The 24,431-nt window shown below is 43.2% G+C and overlaps 1 protein-coding gene across 2 annotated transcripts in view; it reads left to right on the top strand.

Annotated features, from left to right (window-relative positions):
- Positions 1–24,431, top strand: part of LOC115155523 (contactin-associated protein-like 5) — a 154,444-nt gene that overhangs the window by 89,512 nt on the left and 40,501 nt on the right. For both annotated transcript variants that reach the window (XM_029702203.1, XM_029702204.1), the window contains 7 exons: positions 6,662–6,809; positions 14,697–14,900; positions 16,072–16,256; positions 18,080–18,223; positions 19,299–19,566; positions 20,655–20,798; positions 21,409–21,583. In XM_029702203.1, coding sequence (XP_029558063.1) covers positions 6,662–6,809; positions 14,697–14,900; positions 16,072–16,256; positions 18,080–18,223; positions 19,299–19,566; positions 20,655–20,798; positions 21,409–21,583 — 1,268 coding nt within the window. The remainder of the gene's footprint in view (positions 1–6,661; positions 6,810–14,696; positions 14,901–16,071; positions 16,257–18,079; positions 18,224–19,298; positions 19,567–20,654; positions 20,799–21,408; positions 21,584–24,431) is intronic.

Raw genomic sequence — 24,431 nt, 5'->3', positions numbered from 1 at the left:
CTTCCTACTGCCTGAGCAAGTAACTCCCCGAAATAATATATATTTGTAACCTTACTAGTTTTCAAATTATGACAACAGGAAATGGTATACCTTCATAGGGTATTCCATGTCTTGTTCCAGACATGGGCTTCATCTATCCCACTTTTTCCAGACATGGGCTTCATCCACTCCTCTTGTTCCAGACATGGGCTTCATCCGTTCCTCTTGTTCCAGACATGGGCTTCATCCGTTCCTCTTGTTCCAGACATGGGCTTCATCCGTTCCTCTTGTTCCAGACATGGGCTTCATCCACTCCTCTTGTTCCAGACAAGGGCTTCATCCGTCCCTCTTGTTCCAGATATGGGCTTCATCCGTTCCTCTTGTTCCAGACATGGGCTTCATCCACTCCTCTTGTTCCAGACAAGGGCTTCATCCGTCCCTCTTGTTCCAGATATGGGCTTCATCCGTTCCTCTTGTTCCAGATATGGGCTTCATCCGTTCCTCTTGTACCAGATATGGGCTTCATCCATTCCTCTTGTTCCAGACATGGGCTTCATCCGTTCCTCTTGTTCCAGACATGTGCTTCATCCGTTCCTCTTGTTCCAGATATGGGCTTCATCCGTTCCTCTTGTTCCAGATATGGGCTTCATCCGTTCCTCTTGTTCCAGACATGGGCTTCATCCGTCCCTCTTGTTCCAGATATGGGCTTCATCCGTTCCTCTTGTTCCAGACATGGGCTTCATCCATTCCTCTTGTTCCAGATTTTGGCTTAATCCGTTCCTCTTGTTCTAGACATGGGCTTCATCCATTCCTCTTGTTCCAGACATGGGCTTCATCAGGTTCTTCTTGTGATCCTAAGAAAGATGCTTTTCTTGTGTTATAGTAGTAGTGCATATGTTTGGTTACTTCATCAATGTGTTTAATTTATTGTGTCCGTTGTTGTATAAATATTGTGTCAAAGGCAGTTCTGAGAAGAGCCGGAGCTTAATTCTGTACACATCAATATGGGAGACATACCAGCATCCTTTCAAGTAAATCAAACAGGAAACATTTATTTACAGTACGTAAACAAAGTATGCAAAGTATGCAAAGAGCTCATCAGATAACATTATTAGCTCGTATTTCTCCCATATCAGAGAATATACAGTATTTACAAGTCTGCCTTTGTCATATTTGTATCTTCATGATGGACATTGTATTGTATTGTGATGAATGATGCAAATCATATTTTGTCAAAGTTCTCCATCCCAGATGCTATTCTGTGTTTTCTCCCTCATTGAACAGAGTAAATAATAGATTGTCTGTGATGTTTACCAATGTGGATGTGTAGAGGAGCATCCAATGCAGTGGGATAACGAAGTGCTTGGCGTAGGCCCCCTTGGAGAGCTTAGCTGTCTTAGCCTCCCCTCTAAGCCCAGCAACCATGGCCCTCAGGTGCTCTTTGTGCTTGACACGTAGCTAAGTCATCTTTTTGCAAGGGTGTCTAAAGTGTTTTACATGGATGATGGCCCATGTTGACTCCAATACTTCCCACAGTTGTGTCAAGTTGGCTGGATGTCCTTTGGGTGGTGTACCATTCTTGATACACACAGGAAACTGTTAAGTGTGAAAAACCCAGCAGCGTAGTTCTTGATACACTCAAACCGGTACGCCTGGCACCTACAACCATACCCCGTTCAACAAAGGCACTTAAATATTTAATCTTGCTCAGTCACCCTCTGGATGGCACACACACACAATCCGTCTCAATTCTCTCAATGCTTAAACATCCTTCTTTAACATGTCTCCTCCCCTTCATCTACACTGATTGAAATGGATTTAACAAGTAACATCAACAAGGGATCATAGCTTTCACCTCGATTCACCTGTTCAGTCTATGTCATGAAAACAGTTCTTAATGTTTTGTATACTCAGTGTATAGTCTAATAATTTGTTATCTTGAATTCTCATATACAGAGAATATATCTTAGCAGTAGCAGCATAGCATAGAGCAGGGGCATGAATCGGTGTACCCAGGGGCTTGTGTGTGTTCAGCTGATGTTCGTGACATTTGGGACCACGTCATGAGAGAGGAAGAGTAAAGAGTCCTAATGAACAGGGAGGGAAGCCGTCGGTTCAGGATGGATACAGGAATAGAATTAATGAAGTCACTGTGGGGTTAGGAGCTGTTTATGTAGACAGTGACTATACATAAAGCTCTGTGGTCCAATGGGAGGTCTTCTGCTCCCTTCAGGGTTCCAGATACTCAGGTTCACATCTGCACAGTAATTGGATGGATGCGCTGTCGCCATTTTTTCCGATCTGGAATAACAATGGCTGTTCTGAGACAGGGTTTGGTTTCCATTGTGTTTTAAAATAGATCACTCATACGGGAGAATAATCTTCCTGACATGATGCAAGATGACTGCTGGGACTTTTAAAAAGCAAGCTGCAAAGCTTGAGGTCACTGTCCCTGCTGAATCACTTGTTATACATGTGTTTCCAAGGTTACACCATACACCAAGCACTCATCAATTTAGGCCCAAACACACACAAAAATTGGTCTCAGGTTTGCTGTATATGACTCATTTGAGAGAAAGAGATGTCATTTATCATGGCGATTTATATGACCTCCAAAGGTCTTCATGTGTTTGAACTGTTAATATATTATATAGAAGAGAAAACAGTACTTCTTCCATTTCTACTCACTTTCTCTAACTGAATAGAGTTGAACCATGATCTTGCCATCTTCAGATGCTGACTCTAGGTCTTACCCGGTTCAACACGTATATTTGGGTTTGACAGATGGGTTGAATCAATATAAGTCATTTTGAAAAGAGAGAGAAATGTTAGAGAGAGAAAATTACAGATCAGTGTGGCACACCCATCCTATTGATGTAAGAATTTAATGACAACTGCAGATAACACTGATAAATTGTTTCCATTTGATTATTACCTGCATTTTAAATCATCTTCTTTCTAGTGAGGCATTAGCGTATATACTGTTGATGAGAAGATAATGAAACGCTATTGGGCCATGAGGGGTATTTTTAATATCAATAAATTAGATAGCAATAAAAGGACTGTTTTGACGTTTTATATTAGTCAGGGAAAAGCCTTCAAAAAAAAGAAACATTCATAAATAAACCCTGCTATATAAATCCTAATAAAAGGGGGAAGAAAATCCAATACTATGAAAGCTGACACCTGCTGTGGAAAACAGAAACGGGAAAACAATTGCTAAATTGCACCATGCAGGGTACAGTATATGTTTCCAGGGCATTCTAATTCAAACAGAATGCTAATGACTTCATGCAAATGAAACATTTAAATAGCTTTGGCCATGTTATTCATATTGTGTTGTCAAAGTGTTTTAATGAAGTAAACAACAGTGTACAACAGAAGCCACAGTACATCACAACGTGCAGGACAGAATCTGTGTGATTATCAATTCACTGTATGGGGTGTCCTTAAGGGCTTCAAATTGCCAAGGACCTCACCATACAATATTATCATGATACTTATGTGCCGATACAATATGTAATGCGATTCGTTACTGCGATTTTATTGCGATTTGATGTTCCACACATATTGCTCGCGATGTGTCTTCTGCAGAGAGAGAAGAGAGAGTGTGAGAAAATGAGTTTTCGTCAGTCAAGGAAATAAATGTGCTGAAAATATTTTGGCTCACTATTTAAAGTAAAATTCCATCCCAAAACAACAAAACGCAGCGTCATATGATTCAAAATGCATCATACTGGCTGTATTTCTGTATTTTGAAAGTTGTATATCTTAAAAACTTGATAGCTGACATGCGAAACATTTTGGAGCTATATCAACAAAGGATTAATGAAACAAATACCAAAAGAGGTAAAAAAAACAAAATGATGGAGAACAAACTATAGGGTGAAAAATACCAGAGTTTTGGCGCAGGTACAGCTGACTAGCGCTAACTAACGCTACGTACAGTAGCAAATAAATAATACTTGGAATCAAATATCGATATAATATCATCAGAAAATATACTGCGTTATGTAACTGTATTGATTCTTCCCCCATCACTAGTGTCCTTAGTCTCTATGGAGTGACCATGTAACAAAACACCTGTTGTTCAGAACTACCATCTATGGAATGGATAGAGAACAATGAAGGACCTGTCTTAATAGTTTTTTTGTTACTTTTGACCATTTGTGTTGCTTTCAATGTTTGCTTTGTGAATTCCCGAATGTTCAGTTAGGGCATACACAGTGGAGTCGATAATGTCATTAACATTATGAAATTGATGAGCAGTTTAATTAAACATACATTTTTAAAGGTACACTTACTGAAAAATGTAATTATAAGGTCATTTGGGTTATTATCAACAGTAAAATACTCTGACACTTTTTACTGCAGCATCCTGCAAATAATCGAATGCTACCTTAATTCCATCCAACATTATACATTATCGTACCGTATCTTTGGAGTTCCAAAACACTTTTGATCACTAGTGGGCTCATGATGTTGTTGTTTCTGAACCATTAACATATTTGGAGGCGTGCCTTGTAAGAGGCTATATTTGTTGCACCCGTGAGTGAGAAGGCTGTACCAATTGAACTCCTATGTGGTTATAGTGCCCCACTAATTTAAAATGTAAAGTGGATGGATTGGAGTGGCAGCAAGTCTTAAATCTGAAATGGTTGAGCTTTTTGCCATTTCCTTTTGGTGTGTTTTGCCCTATTGTCGCTGCCAGTTTGGAAGCCTTTGTTAAGGCCTCTAGAAGTGCAAGTGATATAATACACCAATTATTCATTAATATGCTGTAATGTGTAAATACTTTACCTAGCAGCCAATCTGCTTGCACCAAGCCCTTGTAATTACAGTAAAATAGTGTGAAATACAAACCCCTCTCCTCAATGCATTTCATTCATTCATTCTGATCACGGCAGCGTTTATTGTATTGTGTATTGTATTACACAGTACTTGCTTTGATACCGTATTAATATTACAGTAGGTGTACTGTAATTGTGACCTTTACCATTGTCGTGTCTCTGACTGATTAAATTATGTGAGAGGCATTTTATCAAATTGATTACCTAATATTTGATTGATTACGTGATTGAATTAAACCATTCAACAATTAACTCGTTAATAACCTGGGGCACCACGGAGTGTGTTTATAGAGCTGCTGTCTTCCGAATAAACTCTTAAAGATCTGAAGATATTTTATATCAATAGCAGTCAATTATTAATCGTCACCTTATTCAGTCTCATCTGAACGTCGTAAAATGATTGGTTATCGTCACGAACCCTGGCTAACAAGTTGAATCAGCAATACAAAAATTGGCTTAATTATTTATTTACTAAATACCTAAATAATCACACAGAATTACATATACACAGGATGGATCATACATCAATTACTAATCATGTCATAAAAGAAAAAGTCCCTAGCGGACGAAACCAATATGACGGCTGGTTACACAAAGAAAGGGGGTTGGGTTTGAATGAAAGAGCGGGAAGACTGAGGGAGAACGGGAATTGGGTCTCTATCGGACCTTGAGAAGCTATGCTATCATAAATACAGAATCTTATGCATTCTAATAACCGCCATTTCGGTAAAAGGAAAATGCAAGGAATATATTTACTCTGAGCTGCGCTTCGATAGATGGGTCGAAGATGGAAGACTGCTTTACCCAGCAGAGATCGCCCGTGTCCTTTGAAGAATATTTCTGGTCGTAGTGTTGTAGGGCGGATACGTTGTACCCTGTTGTTCTTATTAGGAGATTGTCTGTCCTTTCCTAGGCTACGTACGTTTACAGCTGCAGATGATAACTCGACTTCTAGGATATATCACTTCTTCTTTAGTGAATAAGAGTTCAAAGTTCAAACCATTTTGCCATAATCAGATCAAGCTGAATTCTGGCTGGTCTAGTAGAAATTCATCCTTCCAGCTTGGTGATCGTCACCTCCACGTTGAAATTAGCCCTTTTAAACGTATGGACACCAGTCCTCACATCATCTGGAACTAAAGTTAATTTCGTTAGGATGTAGTTGAAATTAGCCTTTTAAAACATATGAACACCAGTCCTCACATCGTCGGGAACTAAGGTTGACTTGAGACAACAGGCTTTTGTATTGGGGGAGAGAAGGGCGTGTTTCAAAGTTCTCAACCAATGTCTGTTCACTTGGGCGTGGCCACTGAGTGAGCATAGTTTACTTATGAAAACAATTCTCTCATTTAGTAGCTAAAATTACATTTAATCTTTTCACAAATAGTTTCATATTTAAACATTTAAATTGCACAACAATTCAATGTGAATCTGATAACTATAATGTGTAGACTTTCCAAGATACAATTTATGTCGTCCTATCATCAGATATAATGTCCCAGACACCAACTGATCTGACATCATATTCTTTAAGTACCAACGGACACTTTCAACTGGTTGGATTACTGAAATATTGTACCTTTCCCAAAACTGTTAATGTTACCATACTCTCTCTATGTTAACAAAGGGCATTCCAATAGTCCATTCTGTCTACTGGAGAGAAAAGGGGGAAAGGTATTTATGGGGTGGTCATAAACCTCACCCAACAGGGTAAATGGGGTGACGCTGCATGAACGCTGAGAAACTTGCTACGTCTTATTAAACCCTGCCTGTTCTCTCCCTCTTCTCTCCCCCTGCTCTCCCTCCTGTTTTCCTTCTCTGTTTGTCTGCAGAGGTTTGTGGGGAACGTGAACGCTGACGGTGTCGTCTACCACAAGTTGTCCCACTCTATCAGAAGCCGCTTCCTGCGCTTTGTCCCGCTGGACTGGAACCCCAGTGGCTGGGTGGGACTCAGAGTGGAGGTCTACGGCTGTGCCTACAGTGAGTGATCAGACCACCATCCCTTACATTCAGACCATATAGGCAGTGCCTACAGTGAGTGATCAGACCACCAGCCCTTACATTCAGACCATATAGGCTGTGACTACATTAAAGTGACCACCAGCCTTTACATCCAGACCATATAGGCTGTGACTACATTAAAGTGACCACCAGCCCTTACAGAACACAAACACATTCCGCTAATATCATCATATGCTGCCATCTGTGATTCCAACCCATGTGATAATTTGGGGGACTCCTGGACTGCAAGGAAACATGTTCTAACAAGAGTGTGGTCGGACCTGTGCAGACTCTAACATCTATTACAGATGACATTGAGGCTTGTTGACAGTGGTTTCCATGAGAAAATAGCATTATGTCATTGTAACCATTGTGTAACCATCCTGTAATCATTGTGGAACCATCCTGTAGTCATTGTGTAACCATCCTGTAACCATTGTGTAACCATCCTGTAACCATTGTGTAACCATCCTGTAACCATTGTGTATCCATCCTGTAACCATCCTGTTTCGCACACGTTTTAAAGAGATACTGTATAGAGTGTCTGCAAAGTGAAGATACATTTTTCCTTCAAACAAGATCAAAGCAAATGCTGACCTAAACACAATCCTACCAGCTAATAGAGGTAGACAGCGACAGCCAGGCAGGCGTGCCAGTTAAGAGCCGGTCCCTGCCTGGGTAATGCTAAATAAATAAAGGGAATTCACTGGGACGCCTTTCACACGCATTCTGAAGTAGCACTAACTGGATCAGCCAGTGAAATACTGCACTATGGCAGTTATAATTATTCCCGAGCGAGCACTTTCATATAATGCCGAATGGTACCACAGCATGATCCCTGTATTCATGTTGGATGAATGTGTGCTCTGCTAATACATGCAGCATCACCAGCACCTCATTTCACTTAAACTGTAAAAAATGTAACTCCAGGGTGCTCTAATAGCAAGCAAATGAAGAGCCATGCATTACCATTGAACATGTCATAGACGGCAAACTTGCACTTATGGGCCATTCCACCTTTTAAGTACTGTAACTTATGAAAAAATATATATATAAACAATATATATATATATATATAAATATATATATATATATATACACCACCGGTCAAAAGTTTGGACACACCTACTCTTTCAAGGGTTTTTCTTTATTTTACTATTTTCGAAATTGTAGAATAATAGTGAAGACATCAAAACTATGAAATAACACATATGGAATCATGTACTAATCAAAAAAGGGTTAAACAAATCAAAATCAGAATTATTTATTTCAGCTTCACATTCCCAGTGGGTCAGAAGTTTACATACACTCAATTAGTATTTGGTAGCATTGCCTTTAAATTGTTTAACTTGGGTCAAACGTTTCGGGTAGCCTTCCACAAGCTTCCCACAATAAGTTGGGTGAATTTTGGCCCATTCCTCCTGACAGAGCTGGTGTAACTGAGTCAGGTTTGTAGGACTCCTTGCTCGCACACGCTTTTTCAGTTCTGCCCACAAATGTTTTATGGGATTGAGGTCAGGGCTTTGTGATGGCCACTCCAATACCTTGACTTTGTTCTCCTTAAACCATTTTTCCACAAATTTGGAAGTATGCTTGGGGTCATTTTCCATTTGGAAGACTCATTTGCGACCAAGCTTTAACTTCCTGACTGATGTCTTGAGATGTTGCTTCAATATATCCACATAATTTTCTCTGCCTCATGATGCCATCTATTTTGTGAAGTGCATCAGTCCCTCTTGCAGCAAAGCACCCCCACAACATGATGCTGCCACCCACCGTGCTTCACGGTTGGGATGGTGCTCTTCGGCTTGCAAGCCACCTCCTTTTTCCTCCAAACGATAACGATGGTCATTATGGCCGAACAGTTCTATTTTTGTTTCATCAGAACAGAGGACATTTCTCCAAAAAGTACGATCTTTGTCCCCATGTGCAGTTGCAAACCGTAGTCTGTTTCTTTATGGTGGTTTTGAAGCAGTGGCTTCTTCCTTGCTGAGCGGCCTTTCAGGTTATGTCGATATAGGACTCGTTTTACTGTGGATATAGACACTTTAGTACCTGTTTCCTCCAGCATCTTCACAAGGTCCTTTGCTGTTGTTCCGGGATTGATTTGCACTTTTCGCACCAAAGTACATTCATCTCTAGGAAACAGAACGTGTCTCCTTCCTAAGCGGTATGACGGCTGCGTGGTCCCATGGTGTTTATACTTGTGTACTATTGTTTGTACAGATGAACGTGGTACCTTCAGGCATTTGGAAATTGCTCCCAAGGATGAACCAGACTTGTGGAGGTCTCTAATTTTTTTTCTGAGGTCTTGGCTGATTTTTTTTGATTTTCCCATGATGTCAAGCAAAGAGGCACTGAGTTTGAATGTAGGCCTTGACGGAAACACGGATTACCACAGATAACACTGCTACTCCTACTGCTCTCTCCTCGTCTGCCTACGTGTTCTCGCATACCCCTAGAGCATCGAGCCAGCGGGGTGGTGGCACTGGAATCCTCATCTCTCCCAAGTGGACATTCTCTCTTTCTCCCCTGACCCATCTGTCTATCTCCTCATTTGAATTCCATGCTGTCACAGTTACCAGCCCTTTCAAGCTTAACATCCTTATCATTTATCGCCCTCCAGGTTCCCTTGGAGAGTTCATCAATGAGCTTGATGCCTTGATAAGTTCCTTCCCTGAGGATGGCTCACCTCTCACAGTTCTGGGTGACTTTAACCTCCCCACGTCTACCTTTGACTCATTCCTCTCTGCCTCCTTCTTTCCACTCCTCTCCTCCTTTGACCTCACCCTCTCACCTTCCCCCCCTACTCACAAGGCAGGCAATACGCTTGACCTCATCTTTACTAGATGCTGTTCTTCCACTAATCTCATTGCAACTCCCCTCCAAGTCTCCGACCACTACCTTGTATCCTTTTCCCTCTCGCTCTCATCCAACACTTCTCACTCTGCCCCTACTCGGATGGTATTGCGCCGTCCCAACCTTCGCTCTCTCTCTCCCGCTACTCTCTCCTCTTCCATCCTATCATCTCTTCCCTCTGCTCAAACCTTCTCCAACCTATCTCCTGATTCTGCCTCCTCAACCCTCCTCTCCTCCCTTTCTGCATCCTTCGATTTTCTCTGTCCCCTATCCTCCAGGCCGGCTCGGTCCTCCACTCCTGCGCCGTGGCTCGACGACTCACTGCGAGCTCACAGAACAGGGCTCCGGGCAGCCGAGCGGAAATGGAGGAAAACTCGCCTCCCTGCGGACCTGGCATCCTTTCACGCCCTCCTCTCTACATTTTCCTCTTCTGTCTCTGCTGCTAAAGCCACTTTCTACCACTCTAAATTCCAAGCATCTGCCTCTAACCCTAGGAAGCTCTTTGCTACCTTCTCCTCCCTCCTGAATCCTCCTCCCCCTCCCCCCCCTCCTCTCTCTCTGCGGATGACTTCGTCAACGATTTTGAAAAGAAGGCTGATGACATCCGATCCTCGTTTGCTAAGCCAAACGACACCGCTGGTCCTGCTCACACTGCCCTACCCTGTGCTTTGACCTTTTTCTCCCCTCTCTCTCCAGATGAAATCTCGCGTCTCGTGACGGCCGGCCTCCCAACAACCTGCCCACTTGACCCTATCCCCTCCTCTCTTCTCCAGACCATTTCCGGAGACCTTCTCCCCTACCTCACCTCGCTCATCAACTCATCCTTGACCGCTGGCTACGTCCCTTCCGTCTTCAAGAGAGCGAGAGTTGCACCCCTTCTGAAAAAACCTACACTCGATCCCTCCGATATCAACAACTACAGACCAGTATCCCTTCTTTCTTTTCTCTCCAAAACTCTTGAACGTGCCGTCCTTGGCCAGCTCTCCTGCTATCTCTCTCAGAATGACCTTCTTGATCCTAATCAGTCAGGTTTCAAGACTGGGCATTCAACTGAGACTGCTCTTCTCTGTGTCACGGAGGCTCTCCGCACTGCTAAAGCTAACTCTCTCTCCTCTGCTCTCATCCTTCTAGACCTATCTGCTGCCTTTGATACCGTGAACCATCAGATCCTCCTCTCCACCCTCTCCGAGCTGGGCATCTCCGGCGCGGCCCACGCTTGGATTGCGTCCTACCTGACAGGTCGCTCCTACCAGGTGGCGTGGCGAGAATCTGTCTCCGCACCACGTGCTCTCACCACTGGTGTCCCCCAGGGCTCTGTTCTAGGCCCTCTCCTATTCTCACTATACACCAAGTCACTTGGCTCGGTCATATCCTCACATGGTCTCTCCTATCATTGCTACGCAGACGACACACAATTAATCTTCTCCTTTCCCCCTTCTGATAACCAGGTGGCGAATCGCATCTCTGCATGTCTGGCAGACATATCAGTGTGGATGACGGCTCACCACCTCAAGCTGAACCTCGGCAAGACGGAGCTGCTCCTCCTCCCAGGGAAGGACTGCCCGTTCCATGATCTCGCCATCACGGTTGACAACTCCCTTGTGTCCTCCACCCAGAGTGCTAAGAACCTTGGCGTGACCCTGGACAACACCCTGTCGTTCTCCACTAACATCAAGGCGGTGACCCGATCCTGTAGGTTCATGCTCTACAACATTCGTAGAGTACGACCCTGCCTCACACAGGAAGCGGCGCAGGTCCTAGTCCAGGCACTTGTCATCTCCCGTCTGGATTACTGCAACTCGCTGTTGGCTGGGCTCCCTTCCTGTGCCATTAAACCCCTACAACTCATCCAGAACGCCGCAGCCCGTCTGGTGTTCAACCTTCCCAAGTTCTCTCACGTCACCCCGCTCCTCCGCTCTCTCCACTGGCTTCCAGTTGAAGCTCGCATCCGCTACAAGTCCATGGTGCTTGCCTACAGAGCTGTGAGGGGAACGGCACCTCCGTACCTTCAGGCTCTGATCAGGCCCTACACCCAAACAAGGGCACTGCGTTCATCCACCTCTGGCCTGCTCGCCTCCCTACCTCTGAGGAAGCACAGCTCCCGCTCAGCCCAGTCAAAACTGTTCGCTGCTCTGGCACCCCAATGGTGGAACAAGCTCCCTCACGACGCCAGGACAGCGGAGTCAATCACCACCTTCCGGAGACACCTGAAACCCCACCTCTTTAAGGAATACCTGGGATAGGATAAAGTAATCCTTCTACCCCCCCCCAAAAGATTTAGATGCACTATTGTAAAGTGGTTTTTCCACTGGATATCTTAAGGTGAATGCACCAATTTGTAAGTCGCTCTGGATAAGAGCGTCTGCTAAATGACTTAAATGTAAATGTTAAATGTTGAATACATCCACAGGTACACCTCCAATTGACTCAAATGATCAGAAGCTCAGAAGCTTCTAAATCCATGACATCATTTTCTGGAATTTTCCAAGCTGTTTAAAGGCACAGTCAACTTAGTGTATGTAAACATCTGACCCACTGGAATTGTGATACAGTGAATTATAAGTGAAATAATCTGTCTGTAAACAATTGTTTGAAAAATGACTTGTGTCATGCACAAAGTAGATGTCCTAACCGACTTGCCAAAACTGTAGTTTGTTAACAAGACATTTGTGGAGTGGTTGAAAAACTAGTTTTATATAAACTTCCGACTTCAACTGTACATCAGGGGATCGGTTTACAAATTACTCCATGATCGACATTTTAAACCCAACTTTTATTCTTCCAAGAGCACCGAATCCCAGTATCTCCCATCGTCTAATTAACATCACTTTGCATGGCCCAAAACATTAAAACAAAAAGCATAACACTTCACACGCATTCTCTATTGTGTGTACGATACATGATACACTGTTTGATAGGAGCACACCTCTGTGTTGCTCCTCTTTGAACTATCCGCCATCTGACTATCCGCCATCCCACGAACTGGATAACAGTTTCCCTGTAACGATACATCCATAGCACTTACAGTACAATGGAACATTTCAAAGTTCTTTATGAACTCATGAAACAATCCAAACATGACAATATTATTCACACAGTAACAGTCATTGCGTCGTTTCAAGTTTCATCAGTCTTCACACCTCTCCTGGATTCAGTGACACAAGGACTTCTGTGGGAATGTCTCTTCATCGAGATTACCACAGATAAGGTATGTTTGACCCCTATGAAAGCATATGGATGGTCTGCCATTCAAACAATGCCATAAATCATGATTGAGTCATCACGCTGGGCCTCGGTGCCAGCAAGTCATTGGAGCTGTCTTCATCACTGGTTCACTCTCTATTCTCCACTACATTCATGTCATTGTCAATAAAAATATTTTCTGAATTTAGTTGCGAGTAGAATAATGTTACAATGCAAATGTCATGTGTAAAATAGTTTTTTTTTATGTCGTTTTGCAACTTAACCTCTCTTGCACTGCACTGCTTTGTAATACCTTTTGTATAGTTGTTTCGGTGGGCTGGCCCTCATCATCCAAGTATGGGTCACTGCAGCCCAATATGGCGAGCGGAGTATGTGCGAGTAGGTGTGTCGAATGAAGTGGATGTATGAAAAGTGAATCAGCTAATTGGGGAGATTTGTTGCCTCTCAAGACCGTTTTGCGTGGCTGATTGGGCTGCGCGACGAGTCGATAAGCCGGTGTTGTATCGACGTACCTGCCGACCTGAGGGTTCTTCCTATTTGTTTATCACGGTCGTGTCGCCTGCGGTAGCTAACGTGGCCATTTTTTTCTCTCACGTACTTTTATTTAACCATTTTATATAACCATCTATATGCCACATTGATACAAACATACATACATAGATACATACATACAGTGCCTTGTATTCACCCCCTTATCGTTTTTCCTATTTTGTTGCATTACAACCTGTAATTTAAATATATTTATTTGGATTACATGTAATGGACATACACAAAATAGTCAACATTGGTGAAGTGAAATGAAAAAAAAAAAAGACAAGTGGTGCGTTCATAAGTATTCACCCCCCTTTACTATGAAGGCCCTCAATAAGATCTGGTGCAACCAATTACCTTCAGAAGTCTACAAGAAATTTGTGGAGTGGTTGAAAAACAAGTTTTAATGACTCCAACCTAAGTGTATGTAAACTTCCAACTTCAACTGTATATATATCTCATCCCAGCTAAGTTATTCACTTTTCATATTTGGGTATATACATATGGGTAAAAACCTTGGAGTTTAAATTAATCCTTCTTTATCCCATGGTGACTTCCACTGAAACACAATACTGTCTCATTAGATTGAGTAAACCATTCGAAAAAGCTAGGGGAATTCTAGCATGTTGTTTGTGTGTTCATGAATGTGTTAGACATTCTTTAAATAAGTGATAGTTAAAAAAAAAACTATTTGCATAGTCATGTATATGATACAATGTAAAGCAAACATTATTTGAACAGCTTGCCCAAACATGTCTTCTACTCATAGTTTCCCTTGTTTCTCTAGGCACATCACCCTTCTTCTGTTCTGCATTGGAATAGCAGGTGCATGTTAGAGATTGCATTATTTACTCAGACAGCTTTACTTACACAAACTGAATCCCATCAGAAAATATAATGTATCCAGGCTTTAAAAACAGGAAATCAACATTTCCCCTGCTGCTGTAACTTACTACATTATGTCTTCAGTTCAGGCCCATCCACATGAACTGAGCACTGAGCAGAGACACAGTGTTAGAGAATCTATTAGACAGAGCTAGAGAGTTGTGATAAAAAGTACCTCAAAAAAAATTGCAAGTTTGACATATACTTCCAATCAAAAGTTGTGGTGAAAATTCAATACTGTTGAAAGAAATGGGACTTGCCACTTGAATTCCCCTCAAAATGAATGGCAACAGAAAACTCACAGCTCAGACGTGACAGAGAGAGCTATCGTTGGGGCAATTTTCAAAAACACGATGATTCTTTGATCTTCTCTCAATCCCCGTCTAGAATCGTACGTGGCAGACTTTGATGGCAGAAGCTCGCTGCTCTACCGGTTTAACCAGAAGTCCATGAGCACGGTGAAGGATGTGATCTCGCTGAGCTTCAAGAGCCGCCAGGCTGAGGGGGTGCTGCTCCATGGAGAGGGTCAGAGGGGCGACTACATCACACTGGAGCTGCACCGGGGCAGGCTGGCCCTCTACCTCAACCTGGGTGAGTTAGTCACACCGGGGCAGGTTGGCCCTCTACCTCAACCTGGGTGAGTTAGTCACCCCGGGGCAGGTTGGCCCTCTACCTCAACCTGGGTGAGTTAGTCACACCGGGGCAGGTTGGCCCTCTACCTCAACCTGGGTGAGTTAGTCACACCAGGGCAGGTTGGCCCTCTACCTCAACCTGGGTGAGTTAGTCACACCGGGGCAGGCTGGCCCTCTACCTCAACCTGGGTGAGTTAGTCACACCGGGCCAGGTTGGCCCTCTACCTCAACCTGGGTGAGTTAGTCACACCGGGGCAGGGTGGCCCTCTACCTCAACCTGGGTGAGTTAGTCACACCGGGGCAGGTTGGCCCTCTACCTCAACCTGGGTGAGTTAGTCACACCGGGGCAGGCTGGCCCTCTACCTCAACCTGGGTGAGTTAGTCACCCCGGGGCAGGTTGGCCCTCTACCTCAACCTGGGTGAGTTAGTCACACCGGGGCAGGTTGGCCCTCTACCTCAACCTGGGTGAGTTAGTCACACCGGGGCAGGGTGGCCCTCTACCTCAACCTGGGTGAGTTAGTCACACCGGGGCAGGTTGGCCCTCTACCTCAACCTGGGTGAGTTAGTCACCCCGGGGCAGGTTGGCCCTCTACCTCAACTTGGCTCACATAACTCAGGGTTTAGAGGTTAGAGGTCATGTGTAACAGGACACAAGGGTCTCTGGGTAAGGATCGAATAGTCATTTGAACCATTTAAAAGCAGACTGGGCAGCTGTCTGGGAGGGTAACTGGATGTTTGTGTTCTGATACCCTTCCAGTTACCACTGCTTCTGAGCTCCATTTACAAGATAGACTCAGACTGTTAAGGATCCACATTGTGAGCAGCTGAGCTGGGAAGAGGATTCTTAAATGACTGTCTTGTCTGCACTTCCTATGAGAGAACCTCTTCTTTCAATACAAATCAAATCAATACGGTCCCTATGGCAACTGTATAATGATCAGTGTTAACAACCATAAAGATCCACATCATGAACAGCTGAGTCTGGGGAAGACTTTTCTAGTACTCCGTTTTGGGAATGTCTTGTGAGCACATTCTTTCAGACCTCTTCTTTCCTCAAAATACTGGACAGTTTTATGATCTATATCAAAGTAACCATATTATCTTGTTCTCTGTCTGTTCTCTGTCTTCAGATGACACAAGGCTGCGGTTCAGCAGTGGTCGTGTTGCGGTCACTCTCAGCAGTCTTCTGGACGACCAGCACTGGCACTCTGTCCTCATCGAGCGCTTCAACAAGCAGGTCAACCTCACCGTGGACACCCACACACAGCACTTCAGGACCAAGGGGGAAGGAGACTCCCTGGAGGTGGACTATGAGGTGGGTCTATCCAAACATCCAGAATATTCCTTTACAGTAGGTCTGAAAACATTACACCACCAGCACCCAGTCAGAAAAACACTTTAAATGTATGCCATGGTAAGATTAAGAATAATACTTGGGGTTCTGTTTTAACAAACCTAACACAATGGTAAATCTAAATGCTTGGCGGTAGCACTATAGCTTCAGGAGTGTGTCAGATTTTTTTAGATTTTGACTATCACAATTATCGGCGCACTTTCTGGCGTTGACGTGAAAGTCCTGGGTTTTGATGAATAAGCAAGTTGTGCGTGTGTCGAGACTTGGCCCCTCACTGGCCAATCAGAGCGTGCTACATGGCAAAATATGTGGTTTCTTCTGTTTTTTTATTTACGGTCTTTTATGTATTGCCTTGGAGTCAACTTCAATTCCAATGTTAATCTGTTATAGTTTGTTAAATGGTTTACAGAAACGAAATAACAAAATGTAAACCTATCCCATCCCTTTGCTAAATAGGTTAACTTGAACCCATTTGCAGTCCACATTATTCTAAGTATTTGCAAAGCTTCCATAGCGTTCATGCTGATATAGGCCTAGTGTAAATTGCATTATGGCTGAGCATGGACATACCAAATATTGTCAATAAGCACGATTCAATTCATTTTTGATAAGGCCTAAAAAGAGAACGAATAATTCTAATCATGTTCTAAACCAAATGATACAATATCTTGTTTTATATAGGCTTGATCACACTTACAGGCACCATCATTTCTCCCTGTGGGCATATACTATTAAACCAACGCAGACTATAGAGGGTTTTACGCACATCCAAAACGGGACCTGCATGGTTGAAGTAATGTGGGCCTGCTTTGGTGATTAAGATTTATTTCCAAGCAGTCTCAGGAGCCAAACCCTTTAATGACAGTCATGACTACTTCGCGATTGCATTGGGCAGACAAAAAAAAAGCCTTAATTGAGAGGAGGGAAGGCTATGCTTGTCACGTCTGTTCCTGCTCCCCCTCTCTGGCGCTCAAGGTCGCCAGGCTGCTCATCATTACGCACACCTGTTACCATCGTTACACGCACCAGCGCTTCAGCCAACTCACCTGGACTCCATCACGTCATTGATTGCCTTCCCTATATCTGTCACTTCCTCAGTTTCATTTTTGTGTCTGCATTGATGTTGTTTTGTTTCTCTTGTCCAGACGCTAGTCTTGTTTAGTTTCATGTCTATTTAATATTAAATCCTCACCCTGTACTTGTTTCCCGTCTCCCAGCATCTGTGGTTACGGAACCGTTATAGAATGCAGACACCACAATTGGAAGCATCAGCGAGTCCGTGTGCCGCTGCCGAAGCAATCGGGGATGCCTCAGCTGGCTCGTCAGGCTCCCATGCCTCAGCTGCCTCGAGAGGCTCACAAGCCTCGGTTGGCTCGGCAGGCTCCCACACCATGCCTCAACCGACTCAACTGCGTTACCGCTAAAACCAGCTTTTGGTTGCTCTTAAATATCCCTCTCAGCGCTGCCTGAAATTAGCACTTTGGATCATGTTTTTAAGGGAACACTTCAAATATTTCCACCCCGCCCATCTGAGCGCAAGTGAGCTGATATAAGACATGTAAATTGCTGAACCTGGCGTTAGGGCTGGAAAATGCCAGCGTGACAGTTTTTACTTGATGAAATTACAAACTAGCGTGTGCTTGACGCTAGCACCCCTTTAACGAAAATAGAGCCCTTGGTCTATCTCTTTAGAATCTCTTTTCAACGTGACACCTGACACTCAAAGGACTTTTCTTCTTTTTTGTTCTAACATGTCTATACTTCACACTCTGTCCTCATCATAGCTCAGCTTCGGGGGCATCCCACTGCCAGGTAAGCCTGGTACCTTCCTGAGGAAGAACTTCCATGGCTGCATTGAGAACCTCTACTACAACGGGATCAACATCATCGACCTAGCCAAGCGACGCAAGCCTCAGATCTACAGCGTGGTAAGAGCTTTTCAACTATTCATTTTTAATGTATAGGCCAAGACCTAAGTTTATTTTGCACTGCATGACCAATATATTCACTTATGTACGTGATAATGCTCCATTGTGTTAGAAGTGGAGGTTAACAACACATAACCTTAGAGAGCCAGAGGACCATAACATTTGTTGAGTAATAAACCATCATACTGCAGATAGGGAAGCAGGGATTTACATTTGCGTGGCGAGAACCACTCTTAGCTGAGAAAACCGTGTTCTATGTTCTTGTTTTGGAAAGAGATCCAGGCTCAGTGATGAGGTGGCGCAGGAGCTGTAACCAGTGATCCATTCAGCATACAAGTATTGTTAGTAGGATAGAGGTAGATTGCATTATTTAAGGTTAGGGTCTAGTGCAGACCCTAAATGACATCTTCAATGGATATTAACTTTAAGTACCCTTCTGGCTCAGTGGTGTTACAGCCCCAAACACAAACAAATCTCACCTTACCTCTAACAATAAATCCACTAACACTGAAATAGAACTAACTTAAGTTATCAATGATTCCTGAACACAATAATCCTGTGTGAGTCAGTGTCAGCCTATTGAAACAGAATCACTCTGAAATCAAGTTTGGTGGTTGCTGCCACTCCATGTCACCAAGATCAATGATGTGTTCATCCCCATACTGCTCTGACCTTTTCCAGTGTACAGGAACTCATGTCCTCTGTACTGGCTCTTCCTGTCCCTAGGAGTCACAGTGGGGCTGGCAGTGACATTTAACCCTGCTCCCTGTAGAGTTCATTTCGTCTCTCTCGTTCCCTCGTTCTCCCTCTCTCCCACTCTATCTCTTTCTGTATTTTTCCCCTCATACTCTGTCTCTCCGTCTCTTTCTCTCTCTCGATACTGTACTTGTTTTTGTCTCTTTCTCCATCTCTCTCTCCCTTCTAGAAAGGGGGCCAGTAGGGAGTGTTTGTAGTAATTAATAGCAGCACTACACTTACAGAGTTGACATAACTGTTTAATTAACCCTGAAATGTTGAGAGTTGATGTGAATCAGGGCAAGGTGACTGTAAGACTGTGTTCCATTTGTGTCACCAGGGCAATGTGACCTTCTCATGCTCTGAGCCCCAGCTGGTGTCCACTACCTTCCTGAGCTCCAGCAGCAGCTTCCTGTCGCTCCCGGCCACGCCGTCTGCTTCGGGGGGCTTCGCTGTGCGTTTCCAGTTCAGAACGTGGAACCCAGACGGGCTACTGCTCTCCACCCAGCTGGCCCTGGAGCCCCAGCGACTGGAGCTGCAGATCAGCAACAGTCGGCTGCGCCTGACCCACCACATGTCAGCCCAGCAGAAAGAAGAGGTCTCCACCGGTAAGGGCCAACAGCCTCGAGTCTAGCTGACCCAGACCTACTCTATGCTGGAATCAGTGGTTCTGTCTATGGGGACTCATAGTAGAAAAGGCTCTTTGTTCCAGTGAAGCAGGCAGACAATGAGAAACCCATTTATTATTGCAGAGAATGCATTTGTGACCCTGAATGTTTGGGGTTTTCTACATTAAATAGTCTGATAGTGATAGTAAAGATTATGAGAAAAGATTATAAGAGAGAATCCATTCAGTTGGCTCTGTGCTTATCTCTTCTGAGTTCACACACAATGATAAGCATTTGGTTTTGTCCATTTCCCACCATGGGGAGATGAAATATGCTCTGTCTCGCTAATCCTGTAGCAATAACTAAATCCCAAAACACAGAATCCCTCAATGCAGACAGACATAGTTAGGTTTGTGTCATTTTGGACTGATCTCAATCACTGCAAAATAATCCAGATGTGATCAGAAAAAACATGCTGAGGTCGTCCTCCAATCTGTTGCATGTTAGAGGCTTTTCAGAGTCAACGTTTGCACCAGGTGTGCTTTTTTTGTTTGTTTCAAACTATTTACTGCTTGAAATATAGCGCATTTAATCCCATTCCATGGTAATTCTCCTGGCCTGCAACTTCACTCTAACACTGCAGGCAGATGGCAAGCACAGAGGGGATTGTAGACACACAGCTTGGATGCCCTTCACTGTAAAAGCCTGAGTTTAATTAAATCAAAAAGCAAAGATTATACCTCTGAGATTTTTCCATTGGTTCCTTCTCAAAATGGAACCACAAACACAACAGACTGGGGGTTGTGGGTGATCCTTTGTTTATTTGATAGTGTGGGGGGGAAACGATATGAAATGTGTGTGTAGCGTGTAGGGAGAGCCATAAAGTCAACACCAGCAACAGATTGAATGCAGAGCTTTGTTGCAGACAAACAAGATTAGAAATATAAATATAAAAATGTATTCTAAAATTGTTTTTTTTAAATGAATTTGCAACAGTGTAGTTACTATTGTAAAACCACAGTCATATGCAGAGATTGATCGGGTCTTTATAAACTGTTTAACTCATAACTGACCCCGTGTGTCAACAGGTCACAGAGTGAATGATGGACTGTGGCACTCTGCGAGTCTCAGCTCCCGAGGTCTCCAGGTCACCATGACTCTAGACAATGAGCCGTCCTCAACTATGGAGCTGGGAGACCACATGGAGGCAGGAGACAGCCTCTACTTCGGAGGTAAGAGGACAGATAGTATGACCAAAAGTTACATTTTAAAATATGCTTTGGTATTTACAGGAGAAAGTCAATGACTTGATAAATCTGTGGACTGTAATACCTACGAAGTCTCACTCTTTGTCATCATCACTTCAGTCCCTTAGTGGAGTTGACATTGCTTTGTAGGCAGAGATTGACTTAATACATCCCTGTACAAACTTTAGCTTCCCAGAACATGCCATGTGAATCTACAATCTTCTGATAGCTGGTGTTTTATTAAGCTGCTTTTAAAAAGCTTCAACTTGCATAGTGGCATGTCTTGACAGGTTTAAAGTTGCTCTCTTTTTGGGGGGGGGGGGTAACTTCTCTCTCAGCCATAACGGAGATTAAAAAACTGTACAGAAGTGTCACACTGAAGAAGAAAAAAACAATGAATGTGCATGTACTGTTTAAATCATTTCCATTTTTGTCATTTCTACTTGTATGTCTCCAGTCAGTAAATCAGTCAGCACACCACCCTCTTAGCATCTTAACATATTTGTGTAAGCCTCTTTTGTTGCATTATTACAGTAGAAGCTGATTTGGCAGATGTTTGGTTACATAAACATCCCTCTGCTGTTTGTTCCATTAGGCTGCCCCTCCTCGTCCTCGAGTGACTCGTACTGTGAGAACCCCACATTGGCATTCCAGGGGTGCATGCGTCTCTTCTCCATCAACAGCCAGCCCATGGACCTGAACCTGGTGCACCAAGGACGACTAGGAGACTACAAGGAGCTGCAGTTTGACACATGTGGCATCCATGACAGGTATCACCTTTTTAAATCCACCTTTATTTAACCAGGTAGGCCAGTTGAGAACAAGTTCTCATTTACAACTGCGACCTGGCCAAGATAAAGCAAAGCAGTGCGACAAAAACAACAACACAGAATTACACACAAACAAACGTACAGTCAATAACAAAATAGAAAAATCGATGTACAGTGTGTGCAAATGTAGGGAGGTAAGGCAATAAATAGGCCATAGAGGCGAAATAATTACAATTTAGCATTAACACTGGAGTGATAGATGTGCAGATGATGATGTGCAAGTAGAGATACTGGGGGGCAAAAGTACAAGAAGATGAATAACAGTATGGGGATGAGGTAGTCGGGTGTGCTATTTACAGATTGGCTGTGTACAGGTACAGTGATTGTTAAGCTACTCAGACAGCTGATGCTCGAATTTAGAGAGGGAGATATAAGTCTCTAGCTTCAGTACATTTTTGCAATTCGTTCCAGTTTTGGCAGCAGAGAACTGGAAGGAAAGGCAGCCATAGGAAGTGTTGGCTTTTAGGATGACCAGTGAATTACTGTATACAGTATTTGAATTTTGAAGTGATGTGACAATGTTGCACTTAAAGCACATGCATGGGACTTTTGTTTGTATGCAACTAACCCAATATTTGACACTTGATTATTGTCAGACCTTTTTTCAGCGACTATGTTTGGAGTGTGCAAGCACATAATTGCAGTCTCCTCATTTGATGTTATGGTGCTGGTGACAGTTGTAGTTTATTTTGGACCTGAAGCTTGTGAAATCATTTTCTCAAGTGTAAGTGAACATGAACTAAGGCAGAGGATATACACTACTGTTCAAAAGTTTGCGGTCACTTAGAAATGTCCTAGTTTTTGAAAGAAAGTGATATTTTTTGTCCATTAAAATTGTTCAGAAATACAGTGTAGGCATTGTTAATGTTGTAAATGACTATTGTAGCTGTAAACGGGAGATTGTTTTTTCATGGAATATCTACATAGGTGTACAGAGGCCCATTGTCAGCAACCATCACACAATGGCATGTTGTGTTAGCTAATCCAGGTTTATCATTTTAACAGGCTAATTGATCATTAGAAAAACATTTTGCAATAATGTTGGCACAGCTGAAAACTGTTCTTATTAAAGAAGCTATAAAACTGTCCTTCTAGTTGAGTATCTGGAGCATCAGCATTTGTGGATTTGATTACTGGCTCAAAATGGCCAGAAACAAAACTTTCTGATGAAACTTGTTAGTTTATTTTGGTTCTGAGAAATGAAGGCTATTCCATGCGAGAAATTGCCAAGAAACTGAAGATCTCATACAACGCTGTGTACTACTCCCTTCACAGAACAGCGCAAACTGTCTCTAATCAGAATAGAAAGAGAAATGGGAGGCCCCGGTGCACAACTAAGCAAGAGGACAAGTACATTAGCGTGTCTAGTTTGAGAAACAGATGCCTCACAAGTCCTCAACTGGCAGCTTCATTAAATAGTACCCGCAAAATACCAGTCTAAATGTCAACAGTGAAGAGGAGACTCCAGGATGCTGACCAGTGTCTGTGTTGTTTTGCCCATCTTAATCTTTTATTTTTATTGGCCAGTCTGAGATATGGCTTTTTCGTTCCAACTCTGCCTAGAAGGCCAGCATCCCGGAGTCGCCTCTTCACTGTTGAGGTTGAGACTGGTGTTTTGTGGGAACCATTTAATGAAGCTGCCAGTTGAGGATTTGTGAGGCATATGTGAGGCATCTGCTCCCAAAGATGAACCAGACTTGTGGAGGTCTACAAAAAAATGTTCTGAGGTCTTTGCTGATTTCTTTTGATTTTTCCCATGATGCCAAGCAAAGAGGCACTGACTTTGAAGGTAGGCCTTGAAATACATCCACAGGTACACCTCCAATTGACTCAAATGATGTCAATTAGCTTATCAGAAGCTTCAAAAGCCATGACAACATTTTCTGGAATTTTCCAAGCTGTTTAAAGGCACAGTCAATTTAGTGTATGTAAACTTCTGACCCAATGGAATTGTGATACAGTGAAATAATCTGTCTGTAAACAATTGTTGGAAAAATTACTTTTGTCATGCACAAAGTAGATGTCCTAACCAACTTGCCAAAACTATAGTTTGTTAACAAGAAATTTGTGGAGTGGTGAAAAATGAGTTTTAAAGACCCCAACCTAAGTGTATGTAGACTTCCGACTTCAACTGTATATCGACATAACCTGAAAGGCCGCTCAGCAAGAAAGATGCCACTGCTCCAAACCACCAGTAAAAAAGCCAGACTACGGTTTGCAACTGAACATGGGGACAAAGATTGTACTTTTTGGAGAAATGTCCTCTGGTCTGATGAAACAAAAATAGAACTGCTTGGCCATAATGACCATCGTTCTGTTTGGAGGAGAAAGGGGGAGGCTTGCAAGTCGAAGAACACCTTCCCAAACGTGAAGCACAGGGGTGGCAGCGCCATGTTCTGGGGGTGCTTTGCTGCAGGAGGGACTGGTGCTCTTCACAAAATAGATGGCATCCTGAGGCAGGAAAATTATGTGGATATATTGAAGCAATATCTGTCACGTCCTGACCAGTAAAAGGGGTTGTTTGTTATTGTAGTTTGGTCATGACGTGGCAGGGGGTGTTTGTTTTACAGTGGGGGAAAAAGTATTTGATCCCCTGCTGATTTTGTACGTTTGCCCACTTACAAAGAAATGATCAGTCTATAATTTTAATAGTAGGTTTATTTGAACAGTGAGAGACAGAATAACAACAACAAAATCCAGAAAATGCATGTCAAAAATGTTAGAAAATGATTTGCATTTTAATGAGGGAAATAAGTATTTGACAGTATGCAGAACTCCTTTATGCAAT

This window comes from Salmo trutta, chromosome 20 (assembly GCF_901001165.1).
Source record: "Salmo trutta chromosome 20, fSalTru1.1, whole genome shotgun sequence".
Taxonomy (NCBI): domain Eukaryota; kingdom Metazoa; phylum Chordata; class Actinopteri; order Salmoniformes; family Salmonidae; genus Salmo; species Salmo trutta.
This window is presented reverse-complemented; position numbering and strand designations above follow the sequence as displayed.